General features: G+C 39.5%; 1 protein-coding gene across 1 annotated transcript; it reads left to right on the top strand.

Moving 5' to 3' along the window:
• The first annotated feature begins 466 nt into the window (after positions 1-466).
• mrpl1 (mitochondrial ribosomal protein L1) lies at positions 467-24,512 on the top strand. The gene is made up of 9 exons (XM_038306514.1): positions 467-567; positions 1,515-1,623; positions 1,743-2,010; positions 5,012-5,095; positions 5,330-5,401; positions 5,547-5,658; positions 8,365-8,465; positions 9,093-9,174; positions 24,354-24,512. Exons 1-9 carry the CDS (start codon positions 537-539, stop codon positions 24,455-24,457), a joined length of 963 nt encoding a protein of 320 aa, XP_038162442.1. The 5' UTR covers positions 467-536; the 3' UTR covers positions 24,458-24,512.
• The last annotated feature ends 487 nt before the right edge of the window (positions 24,513-24,999 follow it).

Raw genomic sequence — 24,999 nt, 5'->3', positions numbered from 1 at the left:
TCCGGTGTTACGCAACATTCCCCGTAAAACCAAATGTATTATTATTTTGCCCTACCCACATCAGTTTCTTTCTTTATACAACAGAATGTTTTTGCCCTTGTCCAAAGAAAAACATACTTTTTGTAAAATAATGTGACTGTTATTAAAAAACAAACAACATAAACCCAATTATCAGAAACTGAGTAACTTCACTTCACCAGGAGGTAAGAAAGCTCAATCAAATAAGTTTGAAGCTGAGTTCTTTTAAGAACTCCAGCATCAGAGCACAATAATTCACTGCGGATTTTTATTATAGCTTTTTAATAAAAGGTAGGCTACTGTAGTACATTTCTTCCATAAAGTCATTAATATATCATTAACTGTGAATACAAAATGACAATAACAGCTGTCTAAGGAAAAAAAATATAGACACATATATTTTAATTATTATTATTATTATTTTGCGTTATTATTATTTATTGTCCAGATCCAACCCCTGGTGAAAAGTGGAACCATAGTGCCATGGTTTGTTTCCACACGGACCAGCAGCAGCAGATATGGCAACCTGCACGCGCACTGTTTGGAAAGGTCAGTTATTTATTTTAATTCACTTTCTTTTTTTTCTTTTTTTCTGGGCATGTTTTAGTTTTATAATGTTACTGTTTGTTATTAAATGTATTTTTATTTCGTCGACCCATTAGAGAGACTAAACTTTTAGAATGTTTCGGGTTTTGATAGGAAAACACGATCGAGGTTGGACCTGTAATGTTAACTGACATATGTGCAGCATTTCTTCCCTTTAACCTTTCTGTATAAACGTGTTTTGTTATTCTGAATTGTTAAATGTGTGGAGATGTGCATTATATGCATTTAAATTGCTCTTCGTCACATTGTGGTACCTCTCTGACTGTCTCTCTATCCTCTGGGCAGATTTTCTCCTCCTTTCTCCAAACTCGCTGTCTTCAACGTGTGATTTTAATCATGCTATATAGGGATGTAAATATTGATGATTTCTTGGATAGAGAGATGACTAAATATTTTTTTGCTTTACCATTTTTAAATGGGACCAAAAAATTCAGCTAATTCAATGCAAAAACAGACCCAGATGTAACCAATTCTGCCTTTAATTGATTTTATTAAATGCAAATAGGTATATCAAAAAAAAAAAAAAAAATGAAGTGATCCAAATCCTTTCTCTTGTTTCTGCTAGTAGACAATGTAATATGTCCACATTGCCCAGAAATTTGGAAACTGTTCTGTTTTTTTTTTTTTTCAAATGTTTTGTTTGAAATTGTAAATCAGAAATAATTTATTAAGCTTCTTAGAAATGATTATTACAGTCAAATATACTCTGAGAGCTTCTTTGCTTATTTTAAATGAAACTTAAAACACCTTCTGATTCACTTGATTGATTAAAAATATACCCCAACTACAGCTGTCAGCTTTATGTTACAACCCTCAGTCCTAAAGCAGTGAATATCAGGCTTAGGTAACAGTTGTCTGATAGTTTCTGTTTATTTTTCTTTCATGTTTAGTTTTGTCAGGATGTCAGAAGCAGCTGCTGAGTGCTGGCGGTCCTACGTATACGGCTGTATTACAGCCAGCACAGAGGAATCTACCCATCCGGACCTTTGCAGCTGTCAAGTAAGCTAGCATCTCTTTAATATAAGAAAAAAATGCTCTGAGCCTAACCACCTACTGGTGGCTTTTCAGCTTCATCCTTTTACACATCAAGACTAAAATCTCTCCATGTTAACCACCAGGGCCCTAAAGAAAGACAAAAAGGACAATGCAAAGACGGAAGAGAAGAAAGAGAAGAGAATTATCGATGACAAAGACAGACACAAGCCATACGGCAAGACTGCATGGGTGCCTGTGGATGACGTCTACGTTAAGAGGTTTTATCCCAGAACCATCCACAGCGCAGCCGACAGCATCGAAATGCTGAAGAGATTCCAGAAGCTGGACTTTACTCCTGTCAATCAACCTGTCTACATCGACCTAAGGCTGGACATGAAGCTGGAGAAAAAGGTAGTTTAGTTCAAAAGTGCTCTGAAAGCGAAGAGGGGTTTTATACAATCTAAGCAACAGCTAATCTTACATTAACAGTGCAATACATGTTTTTCTTTATTAGTGTAAACAGATTTTAATTCCAGCAGCTTATTGAATTACATTTAGTCGCTGTGATTAATTGTTTCCTGTCTATCAGTGTGACGTCACTGTGGCAGAGTTTTCTATGAACCTGTAACCAGTTTGTGTCCAGAATGTGTGGGATCATTTTCTTTACTGTAGACCTGTGTCTGTCCAGGTTGGAGGGAAGGATCAGCCTTGATGATCCACTCTGCAGACCTAATTTTATTGTTCTCTGCACCTGTCCGGTTTTCTTGACAGTGATGGATGGACTGAATGACAGCTCTGCTGGGCCTTTATATAAACAGGAATGATGTGTAAGAATCAACTCGGGTCCCAAGGAATGGGGCTTCAGAGGAACCAGATGTGATCCACAACAGACACAGTCTTTGAGGGTTTTTTATTAGAAGTTATTGACTAGATTGGGCTACAGGTGGTTCTTAGGGCACCAAAGATCAGCCACTTCACCTTCTGTCTGTATGCATACTCGTCACTGATCTAGATCTGACCAGGGACAGTGGTCCCATGTGTAAGCTTCAGGATGGGTTGGCTGAGTCGGAGCTATTTCAGTAAAAGATTTGAGCTCTAAAACATCAGACGATTCAGGGATAGACTTCCTGAATCCACAGATATCCTCCTGAGTTGGGCTGCGAATAATGATTGAGCTGCAAATTGATCAACCTGATCATTTTTTTTAATTAAGCTGTTAATAATTATAAAACTAATGTTGCTTAATAGAATTTTTTTGTGAAGGAGAAACTTCTTTTGGCCAGAGCAAGTTTCACCTCTTTAATGCAGAATGTTAATATTTTTGGTACAGTTTTTGTTTTAATTTTATTATTTTTTGTCTTTCTTTAGCAAACGAAATGTTTTACAGGCCGTATACTCCAATGATCAATTATTAATTTACTACATTAGTTGACGGTTAGTTCAATTATTGTTTAATCACAGTTTGTAAAATAAATAATTTCAGCCCTAAGATAAAATGCAGAAACCTGCTTGATAAATTAAAAAAAAAAACAATTTGCTTTGCTTGACATTTCTTTCTTTTTTTTTTTTACTTTTTTTTTATTTCTCCCAAACATACAAACTTCGTAGAAGACTGGTCAAAAACAATATCAGCACTACATCTCACATGTATATACAAGAGTCCGTCCATGAGTTCTATGTCCACAGTGATTGTCCAATCAGAGTCCATTTTATATTCCACTCCCAGTGTTTCCAGTGGCTTCCTCCAGATATTTGTGAAGAATTGAAGACTTCCATCTATGTAATGTCCAAGTCTAATCAAAGTCATAATATCAAATATTAGTGATTTCCACAAATAAATGGAGGGGGGTTTCCTGCCCACCCATTTCACCATAATGGCCTTCCTTGCTAACATTAAAAGTGACTTTATCACATGCTCATGTTTTACTAGTGGCTTAGGAATATGTCCCAACAAACACATCAGTGGGTTTTCTGACACACTTTGACCAATAGCTCTACGGATTCTGGCACATACATCTTTCCAAAAATGACTGAATAACATCACATTCCCACAAACACTGAAACTTGGTGCCCACAGAAATTTTACATTTGGGGCAATCTGGAGAAGTTCTCACATTGTACTTGCTAAAAATATAAGGATAAATATATACATTATGCAAAATGTTATACTGCATTTCTTGAAATCTGTTACAAACAAGAGATTTTAGATGGCAGGAGCAGGATTTTATCCCATAATTGAGTGCTTATTTCACATTTGAGTAAAGTTTCCCAGGATTTCCTCAACCATGCCAGTTTTTGTTTTTTCTTTTTAAGATTATTTTATAGAAAATGAAGATTAAAACAATAAAATGCATCAATAGTCTGCATCCTTGCAGAGCAGAAAACTGATAATCACTTAATTATTTTCTTAAGAAATTGGTGAGGATGAATGCACTTTTTTTTTTCCATTATGCAGTTTTGCATTTTGAGTTGGTCTCTGATATTCTGATCTTTGTGATTTTTAACTAGAGGACTAAATGCCTTGAGTTTAACGGTCTGATCGAACTACATTCATTTCAATGACCTCTAAAAGTGATTCAGGCTTCCACCTGTAGAAACTGCCTTATGGTCTTCCTGGGAAATTTCCCTAATCAAAATTAACACTAAATCATCCTTTTAAAATGAATATAATAATTGATTCCAAAGATTCTTGCAGTTTCCAATTTAAAATTTAGCAGCCAGTCGTTTACAAAGACAAACTAGCAACAGTATCTTTAACATAAGTCTGTTTTTCTTCTTCATGGTTTACAATCATCATCATTTACTCTCGTTTTTTGTTTGGTTTCATATTATTAGTTACCATTTTTGTGTTTATTTTCATAACATTAAAGCTCAATAAAACACTTTACAACATCGTCCTGTTGGACATCTCAGGACCCTGATCAGTACTCATTAAGATGCTGTGAAATGCTATTTTAAGCAGTCACACTTGGTATGTTTGTTAGGATTTATGTCCTCTGCTTGCTTCCACTGTCACACTTCACCACCGCTAATCCGAGTCACACAGATGAGACATCGATCACTGTAATGTGAGCAGGTTGGCTGCTCGGCTAAGAACACAGAGGAATAAAACCCTCAGAAGTTTGTCTCTTCATCACAGGACTGCAGCCGGTCCACAGAGGACCCGCTTGGTCTTCCCCTCATCCGTTTCAACAGAACTAATGTTCCCATACATAATTAATTAGGGGGACTCCAGAGAGATGAAGATTTAAAGCGCTGACATCTGCCTTTTTTCTGCTGCTTTCCCGCCAAATCTTTTATCTTCCTGCTATGTGAGTGGAGCTAGGCGGAGCGAGACATGCATCTGGCTGTTGTCAGGTTAATATTCCGACTGTTCATAACCACAACAAACGAATGCTTCTGTTCTTCACAGAAAAAGATTGACCCCTTCGTCAGCACCGTGCACTTGCCGCACCCCTTCGGGACAGAGATGAACAAAGTTTTGGTTTTCACTGAGGTAAAAGGCTTTTACATGTCAAGTCTCTCGCCTTCCTCTCATGCTTCATTTAATGTTCTTTTTTACAGGCACTTATTTCCTTAATTTAATTTTATTTCGCTTGGGGCTTTTATTTTATAAGATGCAGATTTTAGTCTATGTTCTCGGTCAGTGATAAAGGTTTACAACCGAGATGAGCCCGTTAACTTCATGAAAGAATAACTCCTCTGAGGTCTAATGAGTCTGTTTCTTCAGGATTCTACTCAGGCGAAAGTTGCTCAGGAGAACGGAGCAGCTTTTGTTGGAGGCGTTGAGCTCATTCAGCCGGTAGGTCAATAAAAAAAATTTAAAAAATTCTTTGCACTGATTTGTAGAGAACAGTTTTGCCTTTTTATTATGAGCAGCTGTTTGTCTTTTATCACATGTTGTGATAAAAGACATGTTTCAGTGATCTGTCGTTTCTCTTGTACAGATTCTGGATGATGAGATTTCAGCCGACTTCTACGTAGCCGTTCCTGATATCCTTCCAAAGATTTTACCTCTGAAAAACAAACTGAGGAAGAAGTTTCCAAAGAGCAAAAGAGGTGAATGTAGCTTCATTCAAAGCAGCTGTCTTTAACAACAAGAGATTATTGACTTAGCTCGTTTTTTGTTGACATATTTTGTGTAAATATTTTGTGTTTTTTCTCATTTAGACCCAAATATTTGCAGTTAAAGCTATTTATTTACTTGATAAATCATGTGAAACATTTCCTGTTGGATTAATAACTACGTTAATTATTTGTTTTGCAAAATGTTCAGAACAGTGGTTTTTCTATATATTTTTTTAATAAGTTGTTTTTCCCCAATTATACATTTGCAAGATCCGTAAATTTTTCAACGATTTGTTGTTACCCTGACATGGCTTTGCAGGCGTCTGATTGGTTGATCATAACATTTCAGTTAGCGCCTATAAGGGGACGGGGTGTTCAGCCACTAAGGCTACGTTCACACTGCAGCCTGAAGTGACCCAAATCCAAATTTTTTGGCGCATATGCAGCCTGTATTTGATCTTTTCATGGCTGTCTGAACAACACAGTTTTGATTTTTTTCCAATACGACCCAGACCACTTGGTTATGTGGTCCTTAATCCGATACGAATCTGATCTTTTCAAATGCGACCTGTGTCTGAACGATCAGGTCACATTCATCTGACCTGAACGCCATTTATACCCGACAAAGGTCACTATTCTAGAAGCGGCAAGAAAAACAACAACATGGCGGACGATGATGCGGAGAGCAGTATTTATGTTTAACCATCTTGAAAATATTGTGTTTTTAAGTTTGGGAAAGATTGCTAGATGCGCGCCAGCACTACCATCCATGTTTACTTCCGTAAACAGAGAGCACGCTGGCCTGTGACGTCATTGTGTCCTCTACTTTGCATGTGGGACACTTGCGTTGTATGACTGCAGTTCACACAGGAGATCACATACAAGTCGCGTATATTTGGAAATGTGAACGGCAATGCAAAAAAATCGGATTTCACAGAAAAATCTGAATTGAGCATCAGTGTGAACGTAGCCTAAACTGTTCTAGAGTGAAATGTCCAGCAGATTAACATGTTTTGGTCCAAATATTTAACAACAACCCTAGAACCAAAACAAAAGACCTTCTGAAGGTGCTGGTGGCACAGCGTCAGAATAAACAGAGAGCTATGAGGAAGACTCTATCACTACAAACGCAGCACAGTGTCCTATGGTATGATGGAACCAAAATTATATGTTTTTAGCCTCAAATAGGAAGACCTTGCAAGCAATTAAAGAACATTTCAGTTCTAGGAGTAAGAACGTTGCAGAATCATTCATTCTGCTGGGTGTTCAAGTATTTGAATACCTTGTTATTTGCAAGTTCTCCCACTTAGAAATCACGGATGGGTCTGAAATTTTCATCGTAGGTGCATTTCCACTGTGAGAGACATAATCTAAAATTACAATGTATGTTTTTTTTTTTACTTTGAAACTATTTATTTGTATGATACAGCTGCAAATAAGTATTTGAATACCTGTCTATTAGCTAGAATTCTGACCCTCAAAGACCTATTAGTCTGCCTTCAAAATGTCCACCTCCACTTCATTTATTATCCTAAATTAGATGCACTTGTTTGAGGTATCTAGCTGAAAAAAGACACCTGTCCAATCCTTACAATCAGTAAGAATCCAACTACTGACATGGCCAAGACCAAAGAGCTGTCCCAAGACTCGAGGCAGAATTGTACACCTCCACAAGCCCACAGGTCTGCAGCCGGACCCCTCTCAGTTTTCCAGTTGAAATTTTGGACAAATAGAAAGAACCATGAATTAAGAATATGCAGTACGCCACTGTGTGTCAAGGTTAAGGTGAGGTGTAGATGACCATGTCACCATCAGGGTTTATACAGACTCAGTCCATACAAACTTGGTTGTTTTTTTTGTTTTTTCAAACAACTTTAACTTCATCACGATGATCTGTTATAACTTTTATTTGGCGATTAAATGTTAGTGATTCATCAAAGTGTCATAGAATAAAATGAGAACTTTTCCAGTAGGCCACCACTTCCCAAAGCTAACTTACAGAGATGACTACAATTTCTAAATCTGTATGATTGTATTAGTAAAGAAATAATGAATGAATGATTAAACGGATCATCCAACATTTGTACGTATGAAACGCCTAGCTGTTCAGACCTTCCACAACCAAGCTGCAGATGTCTGCTTAGTTTTCTTCACGAAATAGACTGGATTATTAGGAAAAACCATCATGATTAACTGGTGAATATGCATCTAAAGACATCAGGGAATCGTTTAAAGCTTTTTCACAAAGAGCTCTTCCATTGTCCCACAGCAGAATCCCCGTTTAGCTATGAGCTAGATTAGAGACGATGTTGGTGTTTGCTGGTGGCCTTCATGAACCCTGATCTAGACCTGGATCTGAAATGAAGTGTGTGAGCAAGGTAGCCAGCAAACCTAACTCAGTTACACCTGCTCTGTCTGGAGGAATGGGGGAAAAAAATCCAATAAACTGTAGTGAGAAGCTTGTGGAAAGAATCCCACAACATTTAATCCAAATCTTTAAAAGTACTGCTAATAAATACTCAGGAAATCATAGAGGAAAAATTATTTCTTTCTTCTGAATATTTAGAAAATAAAAACCTAAAACCTGCAAAATTTAGTCTGATTCATATCCAGAAAGGATAATGTAAATACTTGGTTGGAACTATGATGTTGGAGGAGCAGAGTGCTGAGCAGTTATGTGTTTGTGTTCAAACTCAGGCACAGTCAGCAATAACCTCCCCAAGACGCTGGATTTGTTTAAAATGGGTCACGAGTACCTGGTGGAGAGCGACTGCTACATCAGGACCCAGATCGCTATGGTACGTCCCATCTGTCAAGCTCATGTTATTAATGTAGCTGAAGGAGATCTGAGAGGTTTTCTAGCAACAAACACCCTGCAGCACCAAGTAGAGGATGCTTCACCTTTGTTATCAAGTCTTTAGTGAGAAATTTGATTTGACATTTTTTTTATTTCTTTCTTCATGCCCACATAAGCATGTAAGAACAAAAACTGACTATTGAACAAAGTTTGATTTTCCAAATTATTATTATTTTTTTTATTTAATGTTGGGTTTTTTTAAATAAAAACCTTTTATGTGAATTTTTATTTTAATCAAGATAAAATCTACCCGCTAAAAAAATCTAACGTCAGTAAAAACTGTTATTAATTGAGATATGTTTAAAGTGTCAATGGATTTTAAATGTGCTTTAACATGTTTGTTCCAAATTATAAAAAATGAAAACCCTTGTTTTCAACATGTTAAAATTCTAAGGGCTGTAGTTTTTATCTGTTATCCTTGGGTTTGTTTTTACAACATTAAAATCTCAAATCCCTAAAAATGAACTTCATGTGAATCCTAACAGATAAAGGCATAATCTAATCACAGATTAGTTATAAAGAGAAGATAAATTAAAATCACATCTTCCATTTTTCTCCCTCTGTGTAGCTTGACATGTCCAGTGAGCAGATCTTAACCAACCTGCAGACGATCCTGAGCGACATTTGTTCCCACCGCCCAGCCAGCCTGGGTATGTTCACAACAATCTCCAAATAGACACTAGATGTTCTCTTTATCCACTCTATCAGCTGCAGACAATGTTTCCTTAGGACAGTGGTTCTCAAACTTTTTCTGTCATTCCCCACTTTGGACAAGGGGGAATTTTCAAGCCCCGCCTGTCCCCATCGCCCCAACACAATGCTAATGAAATATGCAACAATCTTAAAATGTTCCAATTTTATTGAAGTAACAAGTAGTATCTAAATACAAACTATCTACATCAAATAACAGCAAGCTCAAAAATAAAGAAAATAAAAATGCAGCTGTGTCAAAATTTGTATCAAGCTCAAAGATAGAAAAAATAAATCTGTTAATAAAAGAAAAGAAGTGAAATCCATCTGGCAATACAGGTCTATTTATCCCTGCATTAGTGGCTGCAATGAGCCTGTTTTGCATTGCACAGTTTCTCAAAACGGGGTTGCAGGCTTGATACTGCCACTCTCAAGTCATGCTCAATGTTCAGCTGAGATCTGTATTTTGTTTTCAGTGAAGCAACAGTTGAAAAGCCCATCTCACAGAGATATGATGTGGCAAAGGGAAGAAGAATGCACACAGCTCTCTGCCCGATGAGTGGAAACTCCCTCTCCACTCCAAACCAGAATTCACTATGAGTCTGAGCATTAAACCTGAGCCTCAGGGTGGAGTCAGACGTCATTTCAATAAACTGGTCCTATTTATTTAAGATAAAATATTTCAAATTCAGTTAATTATGATCAACCTGCGCCGCCAATCCCGGCGCATGTGCGCTTTATTTGCAGTCTGGACGCTGACCCCAGGCTCACACCGACTCCGGTCTTACCGTTGCGGTGCGGTGGGTGCGGCGCCGCAGTGATTCCAAGTCATTAAAAAGACGTAAACCTCTCTCACCGGCTGCTGAGCTGTCCGGCAGCGGTTACCGAGACACTCCGGCGCTGCAGAAAATTCCGCAAGAAAGCTATCCTTGCGGCGTGCCGGAGAACCTCCGCAACAAGCTCTCGCAAATATCCTTATTTGGGCCGTGTTATCGCGTGAAGTTACGTGAACTCAAGTGAACTTCTGTTAAATCTCCGGACCTGTTGCCGGAGCCGCAGAGCCGCACCGCACCGTAGTCAAAAGGGCGGTGTGAGATGGGGTGTGCGGGAGTTGCGGTCTCTGTCGGCTCGGTAACCGCACCGGAGCCAGTGTGAGCAAGGGGTAAGGGTAAACATGCTGTGTCTCTGCAGCGCTGAGAGGGACTCCTGCGATAGCGGGGGAGAACGGGGTTGGGATGGGGGAGGCGCCCCACGGCAGCACCTGCCGCTGGAGGACAAGAAAAGGAACGATACGTGCTTTCACGTAAGAGTCTCCAAAAGTCGCTAATTTGTCGCTAGTCGCTTTTTTGATAAAGAGTCGCTGGAGGGGTCTAAAATATAGCGACAAAGTCGCTGAGTTGGCAACACTGGGGCGCGAAAGTTTATTCCGTTACAAATAATATGCCGACGTCACGTCAATCATTATTTTGGCACTTCAGTTCCAGGTGAAATTTTTCTCATATCTTATGTTCTTTTAATTAGACTGCATGTAGGCTAGTAATGATTACTTTGTGGGTTTGATTGGTCTAAAAAGCGGCAACATACAGCTATAAGGACAGTTTGCTCTCACACGTTCTACATTTATAGTCACACACACACACACTGGAACTTGGCGCGCCCCACCTGTCACGTCTCAATTCCCCACCAGTGGGTCGCGCCACACACTTTGAGAAACGCGGCCTTAGGAGCTGTTTGGGCAGCCTGTCAAGGATGAAAGCACATGTTATTTTTAATCCTGTTTCTGGAAAGTAGATATAAATGTCACCTGCTTAAACGTCCTGGCAGGTGGTTTTTGATTTTAAGAACCTAAAAGAAGAGCAGTTTTCATTGGAAAATTTACTTTTTTATTTTTCCTTAGTAACTTTGCCCCAATTCTTTTAAAATGTATTGATGGTTCTCCGACAAAAGGAAACTGTTTTCTAAGCAGGAAGTGTTTTCAAATGTTGTTGGGTTTGAAGAACAAGCCGCAAAATAGCAATGGGCAAGAAAATGGTACCATTGTCAGGCTTCTACTATGTGTATGTAGACTGTGATTAATGTGATTTAACCGTTGCCATGTAGATATGACATGGAAAAAATGTATTTATTGATTGATGGTCTTTATTGATCTCCAGTGGAGAAATGTACTCGTTACATCAGCAAAGGAGATATAAGTGCAGGGATATATATATATATATATACACTATATTGCCAAAAGTATTTGCTCACCCATCCAAATTATTGGAATCAGGTGTTCCAATCACTTCCATGGCCACAGGTGTATAAATTCAAGCACCTAGGCATGCAGACTGTTTTTACAAATATTTGTGAAAGAATGGGTCGCTCTCAGGAGCTCAGTGAATTCCAGCGTGGAACTGTGATAGGATGCCACCTGTGCAACAAATCCAGTCGTGAAATTTCCTCGCTCCTAAATATTCCACAGTCAACTGTCAGCTGTATTATAAGAAAATGGAAGTGTTTGGGAACGACAGCAACTCAGCCACGAAGTGGTAGGCCACGTAAACTGACGGAGCGGGGTCAGCGGATGCTGAAGCGCATAGTGCGAAGAGGTCGCCAACTTTCTGCAGAGTCAATCACTACAGACCTCCAAACTTCATGTGGCCTTCAGATTAGCTCAAGAACAGTGCGCAGAGAGCTTCATGGAATGGGTTTCCATGGTCGAGCAGCTGCATCCAAGCCATACATCACCAAGTGCAATGCAAAGCGTCGGATGCGGTGGTGTAAAGCACGCCGCCACTGGACTCTAGAGCAGTGGAGACGCGTTCTCTGGAGTGACGAATTGCGCTTCTCCATCTGGCAATCTGATGGACGGGTCTGGGTTTGGCGGTTGCCAGGAGAACGGTACTTGTCTGACTGCATTGTGCCAAGTGTAAAGTTTGGTGGAGGGGGGATTATGGTGTGGGGTTGTTTTTCAGGAGCTGGGCTTGGCCCCTTAGTTCCAGTGAAAGGAACTCTGAATGCTTCAGCATACCAAGACATTTTGGACAATTCCATGCTCCCAACTTTGTGGGAACAGTTTGGAGCTGGCCCCTTCCTCTTCCAACATGACTGTGCACCAGTGCACAAAGCAAGGTCCATAAAGACATGGATGACAGAGTCTGGTGTGGATGAACTTGACTGGCCTGCACAGAGTCCTGACCTCAACCCGATAGAACACCTTTGGGATGAATTAGAGCGGAGACTGAGAGCCAGGCCTTCTCGTCCAACATCAGTGTGCGACCTCACAAATGCGCTTCTGGAAGAATGGTCAAAAATTCCCATAAACACACTCCTAAACCTTGTGGACAGCCTTCCCAGAAGAGTTGAAGCTGTTCTAGCTGCAAAGGGTGGACCGACGTCATATTGAACCCTATGGATTAGGAACGGGATGTCACTTAAGCTCATATGTGAGTCAAGGCAGGTGAGCAAATACTTTTGGCAATATAGTGTATATATATATATATATATATATATTTATAAAAAAGAAAGACGTAAAAAGAAATACAGATTTCAATAGTAGGGCTAGTTAAAAAAAAAACGATTAATCGATTTTGATCGATTCCTTTACATTTTTGCAAAATCTATGTCTATGGAATGAGTTGGATTAGTTTTATAATGACGCGCATGACGTTCACATTCAAATGAGCAGGAAGGATGCACTCAAGATTACTTCAAGCCAGACAGCTGCAAATATAGCCAATAGGTTGACTGAAGACATTAACAAATGGGGGCTGACCAGCAAACACCCTGTAGTTGTTACAGAAAACGCTGCACCATTTGGTTTGTGCAGTGAAGATAATGCAGCTCATGCATGTCTGCTGTGTCCCCGCTGTGTCCTGTCTGCTCGCTCGAGTGAGGCTAAACTTTTCACTTATCCCAAATAAGTTTGCACTTTTGAGACAGTTTTGTTCACATCTCAACTTAAAACTGTCTGATTTACAAGTTTGCACTTTGTGTTTAATATGACAGGAAAAAATAAATTACATGAGTATTTTGAAACAGTTGAACCACTTTCATTGTTGTGAAAACAGACCGAATTGAAATTAATCGATTTAGAACTGTATGAATCAAAATCGAATATATTCAGGACTTTGGCGAAAATACCCAGCCCTATTCAATGGACTGTTGTTGTGTAAACTGGGCCAGACTTTTTACTGCTCCTTTTCCATGATCACAAACTGAGTGTTTCACTACAGGCTGAGTAGCTTTTTCAGCTTTTCCATTAGTAACGGTTCTATGGAACATTTTCTATGAAAGTGTCTGGTTGCTATATTTCTAACCATTCAAAATCGGACTGAAAATGTTGGCAATATTAGTAACAGCAGCATGTCTTACTAACTTAAATCAACTGTTAAATTATTCTGGGCTTATTCTGTATGATCACCATTGTAGCAAGCTGAACTGTTATTAATTAGTGTTAGCTTTCTTTGTATTTTGGATGTTTCTTCTAGCAGTCCACAGCCTTCTCTGGCCCTCCTCCTTTACTGTTGAGTCTGACAACAACCATCAACCGAGCAGCAGTCTGTTGGGATCCTGCTCCCTTTGAGATAATTGTTATTAGTGTTGCAGCGATACCAGTATTGTGAAGGGCCCCTATCCACAACTAAAATGGTGGTATTGGTATCGGCGAGTACCAACAAATAGGGCACCGATACCATTTTGAGAGCCAAAAATTTATTTAACTCACCCATTGCACCCATTCCAGGTAGGCAATGAAAAGTTCTACTGGTTTCACTTTGTATTAGTCTTTTTTCCTGCTTCGCAAAGGTAGGCAGCAGCTTGACAAAGCCATGATGGCAATTATTTTACATCCAAGTAGTATGCAGTTATAAATATACATTGGTATCAGGGTAAAGAATCACATCAGCCCAACACTAATTGTAACTGAAAATAAATGAAACCAAACTGAACTGACCAAATCCATCCTGACCTGAAAAGCTAGGTACTAATTGAAAATGGGCATAGGTAACATGTAGTAAGTAAAATATTGATGCTGCACCTATTACAGATCAAATCACAAACTGTTTCGTAAAACATCAAGCAGTAAGGTAAAATAAACATAAAAGGCTGTCTGTATAAATAAGTTCCAGTTGTGTTTTAAAATAATCACAGATGTCCACATTTGGGATTCTGAAAGCCTGATCCTTACAGGTCTTAGACCTTCTGTGTGGGACTAAACAAAGTCCCTGATCCGATGAGAATATTCGAGGTCAGATATCTAACCATCAAGATCCTTAAAAGTTAAAATAAGAAGTTTAAAATGAAACCTAGTAGTTAAGTCAAGACAAGAGTAAAGTGAGCTCTCTTGCTAATCCATGTTAAAAGTCCTGCTCCAGTAATCTGCATAGTCTGAGTGCCATCCACAACAGATTTGTTAAAACTGGTAAAAAGTCCATTATAATCTACCGGAGACCAAATAAAAGCATTTAAAATAGTCTCTTATTCACACTTAGAAACCATAGATTTTAGCTTTGAAATATTACTTGCATTATTAAAAAAGATAATACTTGTTTCATTTATGGGGCGACAGTTGGATGTAGGAGTTTGCCCTGAAATCGAAGGATTGACGGTTCAAGCCTCGGCTCCGATTTTCAGTGTGGTTGTGGATGGCGCCAGTGTACGGCAGCCCCGCTTCTGTCAGTGAGCCCAAGGGCAGCTGTGGCTACAATGTAGCTTGCCACCATTAGTGTGTGAGTGTGTGCGTGAATGGGTGAATGAATGTAGTGTAAAGCGCTTTGGTCAAGTCTCCTAACTTGAATAAAGGCGCTATATAAGTACATACCATTTACCATATGTTGGCATTATAATGCAGGCAATTTAATTAAAATTTACTTACACTTACAAAAAATTTTAAAAACCTGTGGAGTTAAAAAATTTAAAGGAACACCATAACTGTCATTAGCATATAGACAGTGTTGGGAAAGTTCTCTTTCTACGTGAACTAGTTCAAAGTTCAGTTCACACATTTTAAAATGAACTAGTTCAGTTCATAGTTCATAATTCAAAATTTTGAACTAAGTTCACAGTTCCAAAAAATGAACTAGTTCAGTTCTTTTTTTTTTTTTTTTCATATATTGCTCAATTACATCATAGCCTACTGTAGAACCACAGACAGCAATTATTTTATCAGTTGTAACTCTGAAACTGTGCGTCAGATTTCATCTTCATATCCAGTTTTGAATCCTTATCCAACCAGGGTTTACATTAGCATTGAGGGGACAGCATTTCCCCATTGCTGCTTTAACGCTTTGTTGCTGTCCATTCACTTCACACTAGTAGCAGCTGCAGCTTTCACCCCTACAGTATATTCTCAAAAACATCAGGAAAAATGTGCTGCTTGAATGGTCTTTTTTATGAGGAATTATTAAAAGAAAAACAGGAGAGTAGTCTTTAAGGTGCAAATGTTTTTTTTTATTTTAATATTTTTTTCAATTTGAAATTCCATTTCAGTACATACTAAAAAGGAATCCTGGAAAATTATGCCAGGCAGGTTTAACAAACAAGTTACATGAATAGTAAAACCCTCAAGAACATTTTACTAACACAAACTGAGGGACCAGGCTGAGGGAGGAATTTAAGGTTACTGAAGTGCGGATTTTTTTTACTGAAAGCCGGCGGGCAAAGTTTGCAGAGAAATGTAAGATTGTTTCCATCATCCTCACAGACCACCTGGTCATAAAACTGTTTTAAGTGATCATACTGCTGCTTTGTCGCCTCCACGGTCTTCTCCATGCTGCTGTGGCTTCCACGCTGCATTTTGTTTTGATGACGCACGCGGCTGTAGGCTATGACACTGGTAGCTGGGGTTGCCAGATTGGGTGTTTTCCCCGCTACATATTAAGGCCTGTTTACGGTGTGATTTAGCCGGGGTTTCGCCTGGAGGGCTCCATAGAAATCTGGCAACCTATTGAACGGAGTTGAACTGAGAGAGCGTGCCGTTCACAGACACCAGAATGAACGAGTTCACAATAACGTTCATCAGGCAGTAATACAGTACGTTCAGTTCACGTTTGCCCAAAATATGAACGAGTTCATGAACTTTCGTTCAATGAACGCGTTCAGGCACAACACTGCATATAGATAATACCAAACACCATTTAAAAATGTGGGTGATCCATCCTAAAGTAAAAACAGGACTGGGCCAAGAAAAAACCCCTGAGGTACACCGTACAGCAGGCCTGAAAACACAAAGATACAAAACCTAATCTCCAGGAGAACTAAAACTGTAAGCTGTCCCGAGTATGCTGGCAGTTAATCCGTAAAGAAAAGCAGCTTCCACAGAGTTCTTGTCATAAAACCCAGGCCTAAAAGTGTCCAATATATTATTGCTACGTGTGTTTAGCATGCAGTTTGTTTGTAGGTTGGTAAATAAGGAGGAAATGAGGACCAGTTTTCCTTTACTTTTTTAATGGGTTGTGTTGAGGAATTGCAACTAAAAGTTGGCTCCTAATATTTAATACATTTTTCACACAAATTTTAAAGTTAAAGTTTGAATAGTTATTGTTTCTAACAAGTTTATAATTATGTTATATTCTTTACTTTAAGAAAGGAGCCCCTGTTAATTTTCCTTACATTAAATGTAGAAACTGAGCCGAAAAGCAAGAAAGTTTAAGTTTGCCATGTTAATTTCTTTCTTTATTTTTTTTCGTGTAATGTCTCCATTAAGCTCCAGTATTAGGTTTCACAGCATAATCATCGGTTGATGGCTCCTCATTACAGCGAGGGGCTTAAATGATCTAAAAACTAATTGAATTTGAGAATGTGAATAAATTGTCACTAATAGTTGCGCCGCTGCAGAGCTTTCAGGAACACAGATGATGCTTTAAAACCGGTGACCCCATTAGAGTAGGAACTCTCCACATTAAAACCCATCTGACCCCTTCACTTCACTTCTATAATCTGATGGATAGAACCACTTTTAATGTTCAATTACTTTGACTTCTTTGCTTTAGCACTTACTCAACTTAAGTCAAATCAAGATACTTTCCCCTTTCTTCATGTTATTAGAATGCAGATTAGTATGATGCAGATTAGCATCATTATCTTTGTTTATACTCAACAACATTCTTTAAGCAGGAGCTGAATGTTTTACCCATTAAAGCTGAAATCTCCTGAGACACATCATTTTATTTTGAAAAACGTAAAAGCCTGAGAATTTAATAAAACACTGCATAACATTAGAGACAAAACATCAACGGTTTGAAAAGCAGTTTCCAGCTGCTCTGCATTTCCTAAACAACAGAATAAGAAATGAAGTACTGATGAACAAAATCATTTCATAACTAACATATTGTTTGGGAAACAGCCTAGAAGCAGTCAGCATTAAAAACATTTGATCTTCTGTGTTTGAAGCTGTTTGCCGGTTCCCGTCCTCTTCAGACCAGAGGAACCCAGCAGCCACTTTGATGCACACACAGCAGATGCTTTAGGCTAAAATGTGGTCCTGATGATGGATCCCACAGGAGGAGTTCATGCTCTGCTCTGGGAACAGCTCCGCTCTCTGGCTCAGAGGAGCAGGTGAAGTCTCAGCCGATCAACCTGGGCTTTTCTAAAGGTTTATGTCAGCAGAAACGGGAGTTTATACAGACATCCAACAGCCATTCAACCACAAGAGAAACAAGACAACTCTGCAGGATTTAATTACCTCTGCAGACAGAAGTTGGTGAGGAAAAACCTGGAACACTTAGCGCTAACTTGTTTCTTCTTCTGTATTTACTTTATTGTCTTTCAAGAGTCGTTTGGGCTCGGGCTAATGGCTGCTGTGTGGGCAGAAACAAGAGGGAGCTTCATGGATGAACGCTTAAAACTGAGAAAATGAGGCTGGAAATACAGCATGTGGGTGAAGGGAGGACAAAAAAAAAAAAAAAAACGGGATTATGGGAATTATTAAGACAAAAAGCCTAACACTCTAAAAGCTGATGAGTAGGGAGACCAGACAACAGAGAAAATGATGCTGAGAGGTATGTTTGTGTGGAGGATAAAAGTAAATTTGAGTTTTTTATGAGGGGGCTGTTAATGTCTTCTGATCATAACAGGAGGAGGCAGGAGGGAGATGGAGATGCTCAGCCGGATCAGCATCAAGCTCGTTTTTTTTGTGTGATAATGATTACTTTATGATTTAGAGAGACTCTAATGTTCTGGATAACTTCTCCAGTGTTGTTTATACATTAGTATGACAAAAACAAACCCATATCTGCAGAAATGAGGAGGAATAAACTCTTCATACAAGCTTTCAACATGATTTCACACCTATCGCTCTGTTGGGCTCCATTTCTAATCTGTTGTCTTCTGTGAGTGTTTTAAGTTCTCAGTGACAAAGACTCAAGTTGATCAAAACTCCTACTATTTGGTTGGCTGCATCACATAGATTAAGCCCCTGTCACACCTTGACGATTTAGACCAGCATATGCCTGATGTAGGAAAAATGTGGCAAAAATGCTGGAATACATTTGATAAGTCATGGGTCAGTTTTGTATAAGTTATGAGCATGCTGAAGAACACTATGCCAGCGTATGCCATACATGGGCCATAAGTTACAGGTAAGTCATCTAATAGTTGACATATGTTAAAGCTACAGTGTGTAATTTTCAGCGACATCTAGCGGTCAGACTGCAGACCGCAGCAACATGAACATCTCCCCCCCACCGCTTCTCCCCCCCAACAGTACGGCGAGCGTTACGGGACAAAATTTCTTCCACGACGTCCACATCACCTACCTTCTCAAGTGATGAGGTTTGTTTACATAGATAATTTTACAGATAGTATTTCATTAGTCTGAGTAGGGTATAGATTTCATGTAGACTTAAGATAATAAATATACCCGTTATTTTTTCTACATCGTTGTGACGTTTTGGTGAGCTGCTTTGCATGGTGATATAAACAGACGAAGTAATTGTAGTCATTAGTTTAACAGCGAGATTGTGTTCGCTGGAAGAATATATATTCCCCGTTTACAGAGTCTAAGTCATTTTGGTGGCACGGGGGTTACAACGCGAGGAAGAGGGAGAGGACGAGGGCGAGGGCAGGGAGGCCGTGCAGCTAGGGCCAGGCGAGAGAGGGGAGCCAGCGGGGTGAGAGCAGAGGAGGAAAGGCTTGAAGATCTCCAAAGGAGCCGGAGAGAAGTAACCGAGGTATATATCCAGAAAATTATTTTACAGAAAATTACTGAATCATTACCTATGAAACGTCAGGGACGTTGCTGAATAAGTATACTGGAGAGGAACAGCATCATCACGCCGCAGCATGTTATTGTTTTAGACAGGTCTGAGCATCCTGTACTCCAAAAACTGCAGTGATATTAGACAATTGTGTGTGTAGGATTAATTACCTGTCCAAGAGAAAACTGGCAACTTGAGCGTCACTTTGAAAACCTTTTTCCTCCATCAGTGACTTCCATCGTGTAAATGCCGTGCCAATGTTGATCCGTGTTTTTTGCCGTTTCTTGTCACGCTTGCGTTTATTCTCGTCGTGTTTCCGCTTCTTAGATGACGGGGGTTCGGTGTCCGCCGCTTTTCGTTGTGATACAGAGTAGGCATGATCCTCCATTCGTCTGATGTTTGGCCACACAGTGCCAAACAGTTTGCAAAGTCACTCACGCCTGCCGCCTTGTTCACCTTTCTTGTTACTGAGGCGCAGTATACCTGCTTCTTCTTCTTCTTCTTTGGTTTCAGGCAGACTAAACGCTTCTCAGGCATAATACTGCCATCTACTGTTTAGTACCGTCTCAGTTCATCTCTCTCAACTTGCCGTAGTTATTTTTGAGCGTCATGGGAGATCTCGCAATCGCTAGTTTGTTGCCTCTGCGCTTGCCGTAGCGCAAAGATGTCAGCCTCCATGGCTGCGAGACCCGCTCCTATGTAATTATAAATAACGAATTCTAAGGCAACGCAAATATTATGGTTAAAAGGCTGAGCTCATAGGTGATGATAAATAACATAGTTATGTATAATATATTAAATTTCTGACTTTATATCCCTGTAATTATTACACACTGTAGCTTTAAGTGTAAGTTACTCATAAGTCATGGTGTCTAGCTTATCCAAAACCTATGTGTAACGTGTGCATAACTTATGCGTAGCTTAGCAAGAACTTCTCTCCAACGCATATCAACGTATTTGACGTGTTCCAGACGACTGTTAAACGTTTCTAACATACAGCTACTGTATAATGACGTATTGGTAGCGTTTAGGTATAAAACGGGCTTCACAGAAGGAAATTGTCAGTACTCCTCCAGACTGCATCCCCATCATAGGGTGAGAAAGAAAGTGAGAGTGATGGATCCTCCCTGCAATCACACCTGCGGCCACGACCAACAAACTTCCTAGCAGACATGAAGCTGAATCTGCTGTGACTGCAAACCTTCTTTTTCTTTATTTATTCTTCTATTTTGGCGGGCAGTAAACAGCAGCTGGGATAATAACACGATCAAAGACATCTTTTTATGCAGGGCGGGGTCCTCCAGGCGCATTGCTGCCCCCCTCAGGACACTGGTTTGTGATATTTCATGGGCATTACGCTGCCGTGCGTTATGCTTAACTTAGGCTGTCGTTGGACATGCGCTCTGGACTCATGAATACTTTATTTATACGCCCAAACTTGAAAAAATTAATAGAAAGTTCTGTGTATGCCAGCGTTTTAGAAGATTCTGGGACGTCAGGCATATGCTGGCTAAATGGGCAAGGTGTGACAGGGGCTTTAGTAATAAGGAGCTGAAGTTTACCATAGAACCACCAGCAGCTGCCAGAACAGTTTAAACCTGAGAGGAATGGATTCATGCTTTCATGTTTATGCCTAATTCTGAATCGGCAGTCTAAATGTCGCCACTAAAAGCACAAATCATCAGATTTCCTCTTTTATAGACCATTCTCTCTAAACCAGCGATCCTTTTTGGATGAAAATCTTTGCAATCACAAAAATCTGATTTCATAAAATGGTTACAAAAAAATGCCCTCCTGTCTTTTAAAGGAAGTTTTTATGACATTTGTAACCTGAGAAAAGAAAAATGGTAACAAGCTTTAATTCAAGATACTCTTAGTATCAGAGTTTCTGCTTCCTGAAGCAGAACTAGAAGCTGGGTCCACTATGATCCACCTCTCAGTATATTTCATAAACTTTACGGATCAGAACTAATCATGCAGTTTAGGAACAAAGTGCTCTGCCACAGCTCTCTCCCGCCGAGAACCACATGCAGAGCGCTCGCTCTGTTGTGGATGGAGTCTCCGAAAACAGAATCAAACTCTTTTAAACCTTTAGTCGTCTCACTTTGTTGTTCTCAGACAAAAAGCTCCTGGGGCGAGTACAGCGTAGATATTGTCAGCATGGAGGTGAATGCATATTAAAGCATGGAGGCTGTTCTGAATGTTCTGTGCAGCAGTTTCTGATAATGAACCAGGTCAGGAATAAGTTTAGGAAAACCACAAAACATCTTTTCCCTCATTCATGTCTTTTGTTTCCAGCTGCAGGACATGTGCTAATATGTAGTCTGTTTCTGCAGGATCAGTTGTTTTGTTTCTTAATGAAGCCTTTTTCATTTTAAAGTTCTGAGAACTGAGGAAGTCCTAAAACGTACACTGTATTCATGGATACAGTTAGCCATCTTGCTTTTGCACCTTTTTTTTAACACTTTTTCCTTCCACACATCTTTCCAATCATACAGGTGCTGGTCATAAAATTAGAATATCATGAAAAAGTAGATTGATTTCAGTAATTCCATTTAAAAAGTGAAACTTGTATATTATATTCATACATTACATACAAACTCATATATTTCAGATGTTTATTTTGTTTAATTTTGATGATTACAAATGACAACAAATGAAAATCTCAAATTCATCATATCAGAAAATTAGAATATTACTGAAGACCAATAAAAACAAAGGATTTATAGAAATGTTGGCCAACTGAAAAGTATGAACATGAAAAGTATGAGCATGTACAGCACTCAGTATTTAGTTGGGCCTCCTTTGGCCTGTATTACTGCAGCAATGCGGCGTGGCATGGAGTCGATCAGTCTGTGGCACTGCTCAGGTGTTATGATAGCCCAGGTTGCTCTAATAGTGGCTTTTAGCTCTTCTGAATTGTTGGGTCTGGTGTATTGCATCTTCTTCTTCACAATACCCCATAGATTTTCTATGGGGTTAAGGTCAGGAGAGTTTGCTGGCCAATTAAGAACAGGGATACCATGGTCCTTCAACCAGGTACTGGTAGCTTTGGCACTGTGTGCAGGTGCCAAGTCCTGTTGGAAAATGAAATCTGCATCTCCAAAAAGTTGGTCAGCTGCAGGAAGCATGAAGTGCTCTAAAACTTCCTGGTATGTGGCTGCGTTGACCCTGGACCTCAGAAAACACAATGGACCAACACCAGCAGATGACATGGCACCCCAAACCATCACTGACTGTGGAAACTTTACACTGGACTTCAAGCAACGTGGATGAAGTGCCTCTCTTCTTTTCCTCCAGACTCTGGGACCTTGATTTCCAAAGGAAATGCAAAATTTACTTTCATCAGAGAACATGACTTTGGACCACTCACCAGCAGTCCAGTCCTGTTTCTCTTTAGCCCAGGCAAGACGCTTCTGACGCTGTCTGTGGTTCAAGAGTGGCTTGACACAAGGAATGCGACAGCAGAAACCCATGTCTTTCATACGTCTGTGTGTGGTGGTTCTTGAAGCACTCACTCCAGCTGCAGTCCACTCTTTGTGAATCTCCCCCACATTTTTGAATGGGTTTTGTTTCACAATCCTCTCCAGGGTGCGGTTATCTCTCTTGCTTGTACACCTTTTTCGACCACATCTTTTCCTTCCCTTCGCCTCTCTATTAATGTGCTTGGACACTGAGCTCTGTGAACAGCCAGCCTCTTTAGCGATGACCTTTTGTGTCTTGCCCTCCTTGTGCAAGGTGTCGATGGTCGTCTTTTGGACAACTGTCAAGTCAGCAGTCTTCCCCATGATTGTGTAGCCTATAGAACTAGACTGAAAGACCATTTAAAGGCTTTTGCAGGTGGTTTGAGTTAATTAGCTGATTAGAGTGTGGCACCAGGGGCCATCAATTTTGAACCTTTTCACAATATTCTAATTTTCTGATATGATGAATTTGAGATTTTCATTTGTTGTCATTTGTAATCATCAAAATTAAACAAAATAAACATCTGAAATATATGAGTTTGTATGTAATGTATGAATATAATATACAAGTTACTGAAATCAATCTACTTTTTCATGATATTCTAATTTTATGACCAGCACCTGTATGTAAGAAGAGCCAGCTCTTTTCCAGTTATCACATATTGTGGCGTACCCTCCTGACAGACATTTTTAAGAAAGTCTTCTGCCACCATATCTCAGCTTCTCTTTTTCATTGGCTGTCAGCGGCACGCGTTTGTTGGCAGTTCACTACCTGCTGACGTCCAGATCCGCCTCTGAAAATTCAAATTTTTTTTGACTGACTGGTGTCGGGTCGCTTCCCCTCCCAGACTTTCAAAGTCCAAGTTCATCCCTTCCCACATTAACCTATGCCTATTCTCCCTACAGATCCTCCACAATTACCTCAGACTTTCCCCGACTGGAAATCTGAGGCTTAAATCAGTTCCCCCAGTTCCCCCAGTTTTACGATCAAAACCAGAATCAGGGTTTGTGAGATATAAAGAAGTGGTTTAGATCCAGAAATGCCAAATTTAAAACATCTTTAACAACTTAGCGGTTGAGGTTGCATGAGGCTGAGGAGGAGCCGTCATGGACTGGAGATGATTGGCCGATTCCTAAATCTGCATTCTTGAGGAGATAATGCAGAAACTATTGAGTTAGAACCTGAATAATGAAGAGTCTTGTTCTCTGTGAATGAAGTTAATGACTCAAGAACAGCATGATGAGGTGCTACAAACTACATACTTCATCATTCATTTTGTTCTCTACTTGGTCTGAAAAAATTTGTAATTTATTACAGCAGTGCATTAAAGCTTTTAAATATGACTTACAGAACCAGAATATCCTCTCTCTATATTAAATTATTAACATTTAATAAAACAGGAGGAGGGATTCTGTTAGGTTCCATCACTGGTTGTTTGGACATCACCAGGTCCTTCACCTGTGATCACCCTGATCTTTTTCATTCTCTCCTCTCATCAGGACCTTTCATCGAGCGGGCCATCATGACCAGTCAGACCAGTGAAGCGATCTGGTTCAGAACTGAAGATATTCTACCAGAAGTGGCTCCAGCAAAGGAGGAATGAGCTTTCCTTCAGCCTGTATCTAAGCACTGTACCGAATAAAGTTTTTTTTCTGGTATGCCTGAGAGTTTTCGTCTTCTTTGAAAGAAATCCCAGCAGAATGAAGAAAAAAAATCCCAGTACAGGAGAGGGGATGTCATTTCTTACTGAGGTGTGGAAACACTTATCTGCAAGTTTATTTCTGTTTCCTTTAAAAAGAAAACAGTATGAAAAGTTATATATTCTGCTCCTTAAAACAATAGTTTCCGTTTACTTCACTTCTTTCTATTTAAAGGTACTTTTTATTCAAACTTGGTGCAGTTTATTCAGAGGATTTCTGCAAATCGGGCTTCATCAGCTTCACCAAACGTATGGATCCTTTTCTAACATTTAAAGATTGTTTTGTATATATATATATTTTTTAGCTTATAATTGGACCAATAAACACACTTTCTCTCATACTGCTATTTTCAGCATCCTGAAACAGTTTAGACCACAGATGTATTGTTTGCTGGTAGTCATCTCAGTATGAACAAGTTCTCCAAGTGGAGTGTACACATGTAAGA

This window comes from Cyprinodon tularosa, unplaced genomic scaffold (assembly GCF_016077235.1).
Source record: "Cyprinodon tularosa strain WSP-4 unplaced genomic scaffold, ASM1607723v1 ctg583, whole genome shotgun sequence".
Lineage (NCBI taxonomy): Eukaryota > Metazoa > Chordata > Actinopteri > Cyprinodontiformes > Cyprinodontidae > Cyprinodon > Cyprinodon tularosa.
Note: the sequence above shows the minus strand (reverse complement) of the source record. Positions and strands in the feature narration are given on the sequence as shown.

Excerpts from the sequence above, each read along its gene's own strand:
- mrpl1 (XM_038306514.1), top strand. The coding sequence starts at position 537 with ATGGCAACCTGCACGCGCACTGTTTGGAAAG. Across the intron at positions 5,096-5,329 it reads AAGTTTTGGTTTTCACTGAG|GATTCTACTCAGGCGAAAGT; the intron begins GTAAAAGGCTTT and ends CTGTTTCTTCAG. Across the intron at positions 9,175-24,353 it reads CCACCGCCCAGCCAGCCTGG|GACCTTTCATCGAGCGGGCC; the intron begins GTATGTTCACAA and ends TCCTCTCATCAG.